General features: G+C 45.8%; 1 protein-coding gene across 4 annotated transcripts in view; it reads right to left on the bottom strand.

Moving 5' to 3' along the window:
• Positions 1 to 4,557: 4,557 nt before the first annotated feature.
• Positions 4,558 to 12,988, bottom strand: part of SPRTN (SprT-like N-terminal domain) — a 9,190-nt gene continuing 759 nt past the window's right edge. For 3 of the 4 annotated variants that reach the window (XM_014535793.1, XM_005856359.2, XM_014535813.1), the window contains 3 exons: positions 11,861 to 11,989; positions 9,042 to 9,294; positions 5,894 to 8,122 (listed from right to left, as the gene is read on the bottom strand). In XM_014535793.1, the coding sequence (XP_014391279.1) occupies positions 7,383 to 8,122; positions 9,042 to 9,294; positions 11,861 to 11,989 (1,122 nt within the window). In that variant the 3' untranslated portion in view covers positions 5,894 to 7,382. Of the gene's footprint in view, positions 8,123 to 9,041; positions 9,295 to 11,860; positions 11,990 to 12,988 lie in introns of all 4 variants that reach the window. The other variant, XM_014535802.1, reaches the window with a different exon arrangement.

A 12,988-nucleotide genomic window follows, 5' to 3' on the forward strand; every position in this document is an offset into this window, starting at 1 on the left:
TCTGTTTAGTTCTGGCTCAGCCACTTAATTGTGTGACACTTAGAGCCATTTTAAGCACAATAGCTACACTACAGACTTAGTCGTGTAAGACCTAATGAAATACAGATTGCCCAAGGGGCACCTGGGCCAAGGATGAGAACTGTGTACCGTATGTTTAATAACATCATTGTACATTAGCTTGTTTTCAGTTGTTTAAAAACATTCAGTTGTTTAGAAACACCCAGTCTTAGTGCTTCAAGGATGGTTTTGGGGACATCTGAGGTCAGGGGTACATCCCCCGGATTCCGACTTTGGTTTTAATGCAGATTCTTTTCATCATCGCCAGCAAGTCAGTTTCACCTGAAACACGGCCATGTTCAAGGATCTGCCATGGGGTCAGTGATGAACATGAAGGGCAGGGCCTCGTGAGCTGGAAGACTTGTAAGTAGAGGACACAGGCCACTTCCCAAGACAGGGAGCGCGCACACAGCTACAGGCAGCTAACGCTCCTTTCATCGAATGGATTGAGCTCTGAACAAGGTGTCAGAGGTTATTGGGTGTAAGGTCTCCTTTGCATTGAGATGAAGTCTTTTCCTGCCCAAATCACTCTATTTCTTTGGTGTGCTATAAAATACCCTTACAATTTTTCCCCAGAACACACAAAGCAAGCAGAGCAATCTTGATCTCCACTTACAAATAAAACAGGACCAGAGAAGTGACTTTTCTTAAAAAAGGGGGAACGCTTCATGAATTCGCGTGTCATGCGTGTGCAGGGGCCGTGCTAACCTTCTCTGCATCGTTCCCGTTTCAGCGTCGGGGCTGCCGAAGTGATCCCTGGGCGTTTGCCCGGCTCTGAATTCCGTTGCGACATCGCTGCGCCTCGATTTTGCAGCCCCAGGCGTGATCTCTAACTTCCAACATGGGAGACACGCACAGGCCTCTGCAGCCCCAGCTGCTTGTCGAGCTCCTGCCCCATCCCCCCTCTTCCTCATGTAATCGCGCTGTAACTTGGGTTCACACCAGGTTAATAGACTGCGTGCTCACTTAAAGCTGAGATGCGTGTTAGTAACCAGGGTGACTTGTCTTCCACGATCGACTGTTCTCCTTCCTGCCTCGGTTCCTCCCTCTTTTCCCTTCGGCCTCCGACCTGGGGCAGGGCTTGTGGAGCCATCGCCCTTTATGGGGGCTGAGCGCCGTCTTCCTCAGGCGCCTCTCCCCGTTGTTCCGGGGGCCCCTTCCCCGCTCGGTTGGATCTTGGGTTTCCTGGACCCCACGCTTCCTCTTTCTGGGTTTACTTCCTCCGTCTGGCTCGGGTGCCCTCAGCGCTTCCTGTGGAGCCACGTGGGTGGCGAGTTTTCCCAGGCCAGTGTCTGTTGTCCCCTTCATGGCTCATTTGAGTTCCCAATTCCAACTTGGTCATGGGTTTCCTTCAGGATTTGGAAGGCATCGCCTCCCTGCTTCTAGGTGTCGTGTGGGTGCTGAGCCGTCTGCAGCCTTGGCCGGCTGTGTGTGTGTAACCTGCCTTTTCTGTGCGGTCGGACGCCCATGGCTTTGCCCTTGGTCCCAGGCTTCGTAGGCTTCCCGTGTGCTTTGGCGTGGGCCTGCGTGTGTGCCCTACATTTGGGGACATTTTCTTTATTTTTTTTTTTTAAATTTAAATTCTTTATTGTTTAAAGTATTACATAAGTCTCCCTTTTCCCCCATTGACCTCTCCCTGGCCGCCCCCACCCCCCGCCCCAATATTTTCTTAAATGATGACATTATTTCTCTCCTGCATTCTCGGCTTGTGGAGCACCTGCCGGTGGGCCTGCCGCTTCTCCTAGTCGCTGTGTATCTGTCCTTTATTTTGGAGACTCGTATCCCCCTCCCACCCCCCGTTTTCCCAGCAGGAGTTTCATGTCAGCTGTTAGGTTTTAATCCAGGGGTTTCTTTTGTTCTCTCAATTTTTTAAAAAAACACATAAGGTGTTCCATTTAACGGATAGTCTTCAACCTTCCTGTTGGTTTTCGGTTTTGCCCTTCCTGTTGGACGCTTTCCTCGCACATCTGGTCGTTCTTGCTGTGTGTTCACGTTTAAGGGAAGGTACTTGGGCTTGTGGGTTTTCAATAAATATTGGCAGCTGCCTAAATCCGAATCTTTCGTAATCCTCCCGACACGATCCAGACCGGGGAACAACGTCACCTTTCCCTTGTCCCTGCAGCATCACCGAGACACGGGAAACAGTTCCATGACAGCAGAGAACACGCACCAGGACCCACGGGAGGGTGGAGTCAGGTGGAAGTTCTGGTGGAGAGGTGAGGGCCATGGGGGCCAGCGTGGCCGTTCACGGGGACAGCAGGGACCCCACCGCGAGGGAAGGAAGCACTGATGAATCCGACACCAGCTGCACGAGAAGCGGATGTTGGGAAGTTCCTGAGATCGCAGCTCGCCTGTTGGGGAGCCTCCCATTTCTAGGAGAGGGGAAGGTACCTCCTAGAGGCTTGACGGGAAAGTGAAAGAAGCGAAAACTAAAATAAAGGCCTCAGAGGAGACTCCAAACCCTCCCACCTCACAAAGAAATGCTGTATTGCACCGTCCCAACAGACGAGAGAAGCCACACACACCCCTGTCCTTGCTACCGAGAACCAACTGCAGTGCCTTTCAAACAGGAAAAGGAAGACAGGTGGTGTGAACACTGTGAGAAGAAGCGACAGGATCCACACAGCCCAGGGACATGTCTCGCCAGCCACTGGCAGAAGAGAACTGGAACCGCCCCGGTCTGAAGGAAATAACTCACCTCCCACAGGACTGCAGAAATCAGACTGAAAATGAAAAATCTCCACCAAAAATGGACCCAAAGAGGAAACAGAGAAACCTCAGGGAGCGTTGAAACAAGGCTTGATGTAACTCGGCAAAGAAATAGAAAAAGACAAAATTATCTCAAATTAACATGAAGTTATAAAGTACCCAACAAAGAATAGTGGCACCTGAAAACACAGTGAAATATAATAAAGAGGAAAGCGGCCAAGAGTTCAAAACAGAAGGGATGGGCACAGGTGCACTGTGGAGGGTCACACCATGCAGCCCTGCACAGCACTGAGGAGCTGCAGTCTGCAGACGCACAGCCTGCGGGTGAGTCACAGGCCTGCTCGGAAGCGCATTTATATGTATCTATTGAACTGTTATAAATGTATGCAAATACGTAAGCGAATCCTCTGAGGAGTCTCTTGTAGAAGAACAAATACCCTCTCGGTTTTTTTAACGCTGATGCGGATTTTCATCCGCTGTTGGCCCTTGAACAGTGCAGGGGGCAGGGGCGCCAATCCCCAGTCAGAAATGACAGGTAACGACTCCCCCAAAACTTGCCAATAACGAACAGTTGGTTGACATATATTTTGTATACGTATTCTAGACTGTATACTCACAATAAAGTTAGCTAGAGAAAAAAATTAAAATCATCAGGAAAATACAGTATTTATTGAAAAAAGAAATCCATGTGTAAGTTGACCCGCACTGTCCAAACCCATGTTCAGGGGTCAACTGTATGTAGTTGGCGAGGAATGCTGACAACTGGGAGGGTTTGTGTCTTACGAGGAATCTAGGTTGGAAATAGGCAAACCTTGATTTTTCGGAGAACCATGGAGAAGAGCCGGTGCTCCTTAAGGTGTTTTTGAAAAGCAGATAATCATGGAATTTGAGAAATGCCCAGCCATGGCACTTGCTCACACCAAGAATCTAAGAGGCTCCTCTTTGTTCTCTTAGCCTGGAATGCAGGGGCAAAGGACATACCCAGTGGAAACTTCCAGACTAGTTGAGACGACACAGAGCCGTGACGGACATGCTAAAGGAGGGGAGTGTGATCTCAGAAACAGTGGGAAAGCCTGGCTTTCCTTGTCCGGCAGACTTCCTGTTGGGCACTGCCATGTGCTTTGTTTTTGTAAACATTTATTTTTATTTTCACGATTACCTTTACTTAGTTTTCATTTTTGTATCTATTTTAAAAATATTTTATACTTTTAAATGTTTTTATTGATTTCAGAGAGGAAGGGAGAGGGGGAGAGAGATAGAAACATCAATGATGAGAATCATTGATTGGCTGCCTCCTGCACGCCCCACACTGGGGATCAAGCCCATAACCCAGGCATGTGCCCTGACCAGGAATTGAACTGTGTGACTTCCTGGTTCATGGGTTGGTGCTAAACCATTGAGCCACACAGCAGGGCATTACCATGTTTTGCTATATGTGAGTCCTGGTTTCTTTCTTGCATAAGACTCTTGTGTTGAGTGAAAGGTGAAACAAGTTTGGGGAGGTGAAGGTGCCCTGTAGATGAGTCCTTGGCTTGCTGTGTCCCTCTCCCTGGACGTGAGATCATGAGCTATCCTTTCCTTTCTGTGAATCAGAACTGGCAGTTACTGTTACCGCTGTTGGCAAGTTTCTCTCCGATCCTTTGGGTTTACTTTGCCCTGGGATATTTCCGAGCAATTGCACTTACCAAGAGCGCCACCTGGTGTTCAGTAAACAAGAGGGTAAATCTTGTAGGTTTATCGCCAGCAGGTTTCTGCATCACAATACACAGGTTGTAAACTTTAGTTCCAGAGTCACTTAAGAAAGTCTTTTACTTTTTATTTCATGTGATGATGAAGTATGTGGTCATATTCTAGTGGAATGTCAGAAAAAATAAAGGCAAGCCAGAGCTAATCTCCACATCGCACCCTTTTCTGTCATTTCCACTCCCAAGGCAATCTGACCTGTAATGATTGTACATTAGAGTTTCTCATGTGGTGGCTCTGCTGCTAGTCAGCCACCACAACAGATTGCTAGAAAGGCAACGATTGCCTCTCAGTAAAGACGATCAAACCACAGCGTTTAGCTTTGTCCTCCCGAGCCCAATGAGAGGTGATGCTGGGTGGGCCTTGGGCTCACAGCTGGGCACCACGTTTGCCAAGACCCAGCGGCTGTTTCACGTTGACTTTCTGATTTACTTAAAAACCCTATCAGCTTCGGGGAAAAGTAGTCTCAGAGCTTTGGAACAGTCAGAGAAGTTTTTGTCATCAAAACAAAACACTAACTTTAGAGTTAGTTTTGCTAGATAGCGTATAACCTTGACTTCAGAAATCCCAAATGAAGTGTACTCCCCATCTACCTAAACGAGGGAGACAGCGTTTAGAGGTGGACCCAGAATCACCAGCTCCGGATTAGGGTAGGAAGTTTGCTTTAAAGGGGAAGAACCTCAATCAATAGAACAGGAAACTATTTCTTTGATAGAGTAAATGACTCAGATTTGGGAGTAACAGAATTCTTAAAAAGTAATTTAGCAGATTAAAGTGAAGGCTTAGTTACAAATTTAATTTCAATATTCTCTATAGCTAACCATATTTCTTCCACCATTGCTTGAAACTGACCAACTCTTGATTTTACACCTAAATACTTCTCCATTCCATCCTCCATCCCACTGCTTTCTTTCCCCCATCTGTGTTGCCCGCAGAGAATCCATCAGACACTTCTCAGATGTTGACGGCTTACAAGCTGGAGTCCCAGGTGCGCCACCCCACCTGAACCAATAGGTGTGTTTTCAGGTACCACACGGACAACGTAAGATAGGGTCGCTGCCCTCAAAATTCTCGCTATGTCCCTCACATTCACTCTATTCCTGTGGAACAGCGTAGTTCTTCCGGTAGAATGGGCTGCTCTATTTCCTGGCGTTTTCTGTGTTCCTTCTCTTTTCAACTCTTTCTATCCTCTTACCAGGCCAACTTGTCTCGCCCTAGAGCAACTCGGATGTCATCTCCAAGGAAAGTCCCCTGAAGCCCCGGGCTGTCCCCCAATATCCTAAATCCCACAGCACCTGGTAGGAACCTTGGCAGCACTTACCATATGGAAATTAACCTGCCTTTGTCTCCTGTGTAACCACATATATTCAACATAATACACACATTTTAAGTAATTTATATTTATTAAATACTACTTTTCAACTTCACACTTGAGAAATATCAAAACTTGTGAACTGTCAACCAGATAGGCTAAAATGACAAGGATTGATAATAGTGTTAACTGGACAACTGAACCCTCACACACTGCTGGTAGGAGCATCAACTGGCAACACTGACTATAGCTAACCATAAATACACCCTGTGAGCCCGCAAGCCAATCCTGGGTACATGCCCAAGAAAATGACAATGTTCTTAGCAGCATTATTCGTCATCGCCAGCTCCGACTGGAAGTAATTCAAACGTCCATTAATTTAGAATGGATGTAGACATGTTGGCATATTCACATACATACTACAGAGCAATTTTTAAAAAAAGAATGAACTTATGCTACACATATCAACAAAGTGTTACTTTATGAAGTTCAGAAACGAGCTAAACTAACCTGTGGTGAGAGAAGAAAACAGTGGTCACGTTCAGGGAGTGGGTGTTAGCTGGGTAGAGGCACCGCGAGGACCCCAGCTGCACCCCGAGGATCTCTGCGCCTCATGTACATACAAGTCATGTTGCACCCAAGTTCAGAAGAAAGAAAACTGGGGAACTCACGTCTTAGGAATATGCCAATATGCTGGAGGAATAGCCAGGAGACAGAAGTAAACTGATAAAAGTAGGTTCCTTCACTAAAATATTCCTTTGCTAAAATATTCCTATTATGAGAATGGTTTCAACTTTGGCTTATAGCATCATACTACTACTTTCAGACAATGGTTCACTGTCGCATAAACTAGGCAACTAACTCTGCTATGTTATATATATTAATTACTTAGCACCAAGTTTTAGCCACTCATTTTGCTAAATTTTGAAAAAACTAAACTCTGGCCTAGAAAATTATAGTGGCTATTTGACTAGTAATACTCCAAAAGAAATCTACTTTCACCTAAAATCAGTTACCACCAAAGTCAAACAAATAAAATTCAAGTGTATAAAATGTATTTCCTGTTAAGATTTGGGAGGAAAAAAATCTAAAAAGTTTTTTAAATAACCTTGAGTACCCTAACACAGCTAACTTTGTATTCTAGATTGTGTTTTGGTCAATATGCTTGACACTATACACATGAACAGTACTAGGAATGAGTTTTAATATTAATAAATACTCAATTTAACCAAATATTTAATTCCTCACTAAATATTTTGAGGGAAGTACACAAAAAGATTAAAATATTTAAAACCTTTAAGAGCAAGGAAGAAGAGTATCTGAAAACTATGCATGTAAACACGCAGAGCTGGGCTGCAGTATACGTAAGGCACGAGTGAATATAAATATAGCACCTTTGACAAATACTTTACATTACAGTGTCGTAGGTATATGTAAAACAGAACATCTGTTGGGGACTACAGCTAGACTATAACCTACACGTCTTAGTATCCCCCAGAACTTCCTGAGTGACTGACACGAATGGTGAGGTCACACTGCTGGTGTGTGAGACCCATTCTTTTTAAAGATTTCTTTTTCTTTTGACTTTGCTGCTCTCGCCTTCAAGGCACACATCTAAGTGCTCGTTAATCTGAGCCTCCAGCACCTCACTCTGACACACAGGACAAGCCACTGTGGTGCTCTGGCTGGTGGAGCTGCCGGAACTCTGCGTTGCAGCCGCAGGGCGTGAGCTGCACTGGGGATCACAGCCGCCGTCGCTTCGTGTTTTCTCTTTCTTGATGAAAAAATTGTCAAAAACCGTCTTGTCTTCCCGCCGGCGCTGTTTCCTGGGGGGTTCGGCTTCGGCCCGGCTCCTGTCCCGGGACGCAGTCTCGGACATCACCTCCACCGCTTTGAGCGAGTTCCTGAGGGCGGCCTTGGAGGAGGAAGTCCTTCTCTGAGAAACGGCCGAGGCGGAGCTCTTCCCCGTGTCGCCCACCGCGGCGCCCTTCGTGGGGGACCCGCTCACACTCCTGAACGCCTTCTGGTTGGCCACTGACGCTCGGGGGAAGTAGTTGCTCACCACGCTCTGGCGACTGGTGTTAAGCACAGGGGAGGCCGTTTTTTTCCTGGAACCGTTCTGTTCAAATTTCGCTTCCGTTTTTGCATTCCATCTCACAGCACTGGCTGAGTGGTCTGGACCTGAAGGGTCCTGGGTTTTATTAGCACGTGAAGTGGTGAACCTCCCAGAGGACAGGAGATTGTTTGTTTCTCCCAGGACATGGCCTCTCCCGCTAAACGGCACAACTCCATTCGTTTTATCTGCAACAGAGGCAAATGAGACTTTTCCTTCACCCAAATTAATACAGTAACAAATACTAAGAAGTATTTCATTCTAACTTAGATCCATATAATTACTTATTAATGAAAGAAAGACAATCTTCAGCAGCTCGTACTCAGAGAACACAAAGGATAAAAAAATGCTCTCATTTTATCATGCAAAGACCCGCAGCGACATAACTTTACCCTGAACGTTGCTTAGCATCTGAAAGCTTCGTTCCAGGAGGGGAAAGCCCACCACATGCCACAGCCTCCTCCTCACAACACCCAGGTGTGATCGCCCCTAAATCCCTCTACAGCTCCTCAACCGATTGTCTCGGATTGGGGAAGTGCAGCTTACATGCCCGGTCCCCCATCAAACCAACAACTTCCCGGGGAGGAAGCATGAACTCTAGTAACCTGTTCCCTCTTCAAAAGGCAGGGACTGGACTTGTCAGGAAAGGGAGAAACCTGACGACGAAGTCCTTGCAGGCACATGTCACATCCTGTCCCCGTTCTCCTCCCAATGGACGGACACACATCAATAGGAGAGTCAGCTGGACAGAATCCAGCTGATAGGAAGGGGTGTAGGAACGGCTCACGTTCCGGGCATTGTTGTTGGAATTGGTGTTTTTGTTTTGACAATCTTTTTGCCTTCTGTTTCCTAATGACTCACTGAGTCATAGGGAAGGGGGACCCTCAAATATTTATCCGTGGAAACGATTTCGACTTTTACTTCCATCTACACGTGTGTTTTTCTACCATCATTCATGGGCTATAAGAGTTTTATAAGCCCACACTGGAAAACGTCGAGAAACAATCCTTAAGATTCTCTTAATATTGTGTGCCAGCTTTCTAAAAGATGGTACTGTCTTTACGCTGTAGCTACCATTGTGGAAAAGCTGGCATGTAACAGAGTTACCTTTATTCTCCGCTGCTGCGAGCTTTGTCTTTCCTTTGCCTTTTTTGGAGTAGTTCTCCGGTTCCTTGATTTTGATGTAAGTGCCCCCACAGGTGCTCTGGTGCTCAGCCCACCAGTAGTCGTGCGCGGAGGGAGCCCTGTTGGTTGCACGCTTCACGTAGCCGTAGTAGGGTTTTTGGAACTGGCACGGCCCATCGCAGCGCCACCAATGGCGCCGGTACTCGTCCACCTCGTCGTGGAAGGTGTGGTATATCTGGTTTGAAAGAGAGGGTTTAGCACTGAGTAGGCAACTTAACAATTTTAAGAAAATACAGAAGGAGTGTTTTTTTTTTTAAAGCTTTCCAGTTTCCTAGAACTTTCTGAAGTTTTATTTTGGGAAAGACAGCAATTATAGTTAGCTCTGTTCAAAGTTCACTTTAATGGGGAAGAGCAGCAGTTAAATGTGGATTAGAAGACAAAAAGAAAGCCTTTTAGAAAAATGCAAAGCCTCCATACATGCTAAAGTTTTAGAAAACGAATTTAATATGATAAAAACTTAGGATAAAAAACAAGAGTCTGTATGCCATAACAATAAGAACTGTTTCCCTACAAGTTTAGCACCAAAGGGCTGAGGGCTCCTTTCCATGCTGAGCTCCCTGAACACAAGCCCCTCGCCCGTGCAGCCTCTGCGGAAGCCCGCTCTCCGCACCTGCGCGGCTCTCTGCTCGCGTCTCTCAGAGAAGCCGTGGGTTCATTTGATCTGCTGGAGGGGGAAACACTGTCCAGAATTCTAATGTTTTCACCTCTGTGTCCTCGGTGGCTAATGTACGTGTGGCACATGAAGGGCCCAGTATTGGCTGCCTGGAGAGCTTCATTCAATGAGTCCAGGTTCCCTGTAAACGCGCTTTTCACTCCTTAAACAGGATCACTGTTTCACCCTGAGATGAGATCCTATTTAGAGCCTAAGCAGAGGCAGATGCAGACTTGGGACTGAAGGAAGGCTAGCCCTCCCGCCGTGGTGGCAACGAGGGTGGCAGGGCACCATTTAAAGACGGATTCTCCTAAATGACTGAGTCCCTTCTCTTCTGTCTCCTCAGGGGAACATGACTATCTGTCCAAGATAAGGAGCATCTGTATATGAGATTTTTTACTTTTTTGTAAGACATACTTTTTAATACACTCCCCATGTGGGAAAGAATGCTAAGCTTCCTGTAACTCTACAGATCGTTTTACACTCCCCATCTCTCCATCATAAGCAAGAAAAACCCTATTGCTCGGCCAGCATGCAGACAAGGCGCACTGTATTAGGTGCGGAAGAGACGGGGGGACAGAGGCTCGGGGCAGAGGCATGGATGTAAGACCTGCCTTCCCTCCTGTTGAGAGCTCTGCTTACTAATTGGCCACAAAATCTGGGAATTGGATCTGTTTTGCTTCCACCTCCTGTAACTCCTACAGACGGGGAATGTCTTTTAACAATGTGGCCACTAAAAGAAAATGGTTCCGCAGTGTGAAACTGGAGGCCTGTGGAGTTTGTTATAACAGGATGTAACCTGAAAAAGCAAGGGTGTCCACTCGATCAAACCTCTCCGACCTAACAACACACAGGCCTCCAAGATAAAAGAATATATCCTCTTCCCGCTGAGCTGAAAGTGCAAATTCTAATGAGACCAGAAGCCTTTTATACTGGCAGCTCCACGATGCTTTTGCTAATCTGGGCTCTCTGTGATTGTTCTTTAACGCAAGCCACTTTCTTGATGTTGAAGTAACTCTATACTAATTAATGAGCGCTCTAGAAAGTTAGCACTGACAGCTAGAAAAAATACATCAAGGGAAGCACTTTTTGTTTTTCATCACACTGGCATCTACTGCCTATTAAAGGAAGGTGATACCCCAAATACCAAAGAATTTATGCAAGAATGTCCTATTTGGTTCACTTCTGTTCAAAGTCTGTTAAGTCCTTCCAGAGGTGCTCGCTCCATTAAGCGTCATACACAGAGATCTAGGAAGAGGGAGAGCGCCCTGGGTTGAGAAGATAAAATCCTGCAGAAGGTTCAATGTCTGTTGAGACTTAGGACAGAGAAGTCAGAGCCCACTGGGCAGATGAACATGCTTACAGCAAACAAAAGTGGCACAGTTTAGGGAGGGTTTGAGGAGGGGATGGAGGTGGAAAGTTCAGTTAGCAACACAAGACCTATCTAAACAGGGGAATGTGGGAGGAAAGAAAAAAAAAGGAACAGAGGTTATCTGGTAAGACCAATTGATAACAATAAAAACAACTAATATTTAATTAGTACCCAAACGGTGCTAAAAGGTTCTGCTAGTATTTTCTCCTTCCATCCTCATAAGGATCCAAGTTATTGTGCTCATCCCCACTTTCCATGTAAGATGAGGCGGAGAAGAGTTAAGTAGGCCCGCACCTGAACCCAAGCACCTGAACCCACGCAGTCTGACCCTCATGCTCTTCGGGCCCCAGGCTCTGCCACCTCCTACAATATTATGTCGCAATAGAAATCGAAGTCGCCTTGGGGAAGGGAAGGACGTGAAGCGGCGCAGAATACAGGGTGGAATGAAGGAGGAGACTATACTAAGGAAGCACGTGGGAGACCGCCGTCAACAGCCCAGAAGAGGGATTGCAGGCCTGACGCGACCGCAGGAAAGGTGCCTCCAGGAAGGCCGGCTCCGCTGCCCCTCCCAAGTCAGCATCTCCAGGCCTCTCGCTTCTGGGCAAAATCCTCCAAGAGAGTATTCGTTTCTACCCAGTTCTCTATCTTTCACTAAATCTCAGCAATTACTGGATGAATGAACTACTGAATATCAGCAATGTGTGTGGCTTCACATACCGTAATGTTGGCTCCAGTCAGGCGATTGATGCGATGCATGTGCTTACAAAACTCGGGGCCGTGCCCTTCCCGGTCTTTATCGTTATTAGTGACAAATAAGTAGGCATGGATCATCTCATGCAAGAGGGTCTGAAACAGGAAACAATCACATTAGTTTCTGGTGCTGTTGAAATAAACATGCATTTTCTTACTCTACCTGGGGCCTTAACCTTCTTTGGCTCACAGGCTCCTCTCAGATGCTGATAAAAGTCATGAGGCATCTTTCTAGAAAAACATACAAGCAAACGTGCACAGAACTGCACAGAATGTCTGAAGCTCTATAGGTCCTGCGTTAGCAACTCCCTGTTCCTGGAAAGCCTTTTTATCTCTTCATCAAAATCCAGAAGATCAATGAAATCACTACATAAAAAATTAAAAATTTCTGTATGGGGGTAGGGGAGACATCGTAAGTTAAGTGAACTCAAAAATATATATACAACTCACTCACTGGCTATTCATTCCTAAAATATAACTAGTCAACAGAAAAATGACCAATAACTCAACTTTAAAATGTGCCAAGGTCACAGACAGTTCACAGAAAAAGACATAAGTAACCCATATGAGAAAGAAACACACTGATTTGTTGTGCTTTCACTGATGATTCTTGTATGTCCCCTAACCCGGGTTCAAACCCAAAACCTTGGTGTATGGGGACTACGCTCTAACCAGCTGAGCTACCCGGCCAGAGCTAACGTAAAAGTCTTTAATGTGTCTCTTTTAATCTAGTTTGTTATTCCATGTCTTTAACTAGAGTGTTCAGTCTTTGTGTCATATAATGACTGATATTGTGTTTATGCCTACCTTTCTCTTTCTCTGGCCTTTGTTTCTTTATTCCTTTCTTTGTTTTTTATTAAATATTTCTGTTATACCATTTTACATTAGCAGCTGTTTACTTTTTTTAAAAATTGTGGTAAAAAGTCAGTAACATAAAATTTACCATCTTCGCTATTTTTAAATGTTTAGTTCAGCATTAAGTATCATCTTTGTTGGGACACTCGTTACCTTTTATTTATCCTTAAAAACAGCATCCCTCGCATTTCCAATGAGGTTTTACCATATCTGCCATCCACCTCCACCCCCCCCCCCCCC

The sequence above is a fragment of the Myotis brandtii genome, unplaced genomic scaffold, assembly GCF_000412655.1.
Source record: "Myotis brandtii unplaced genomic scaffold, ASM41265v1 scaffold1026, whole genome shotgun sequence".
Taxonomy (NCBI): domain Eukaryota; kingdom Metazoa; phylum Chordata; class Mammalia; order Chiroptera; family Vespertilionidae; genus Myotis; species Myotis brandtii.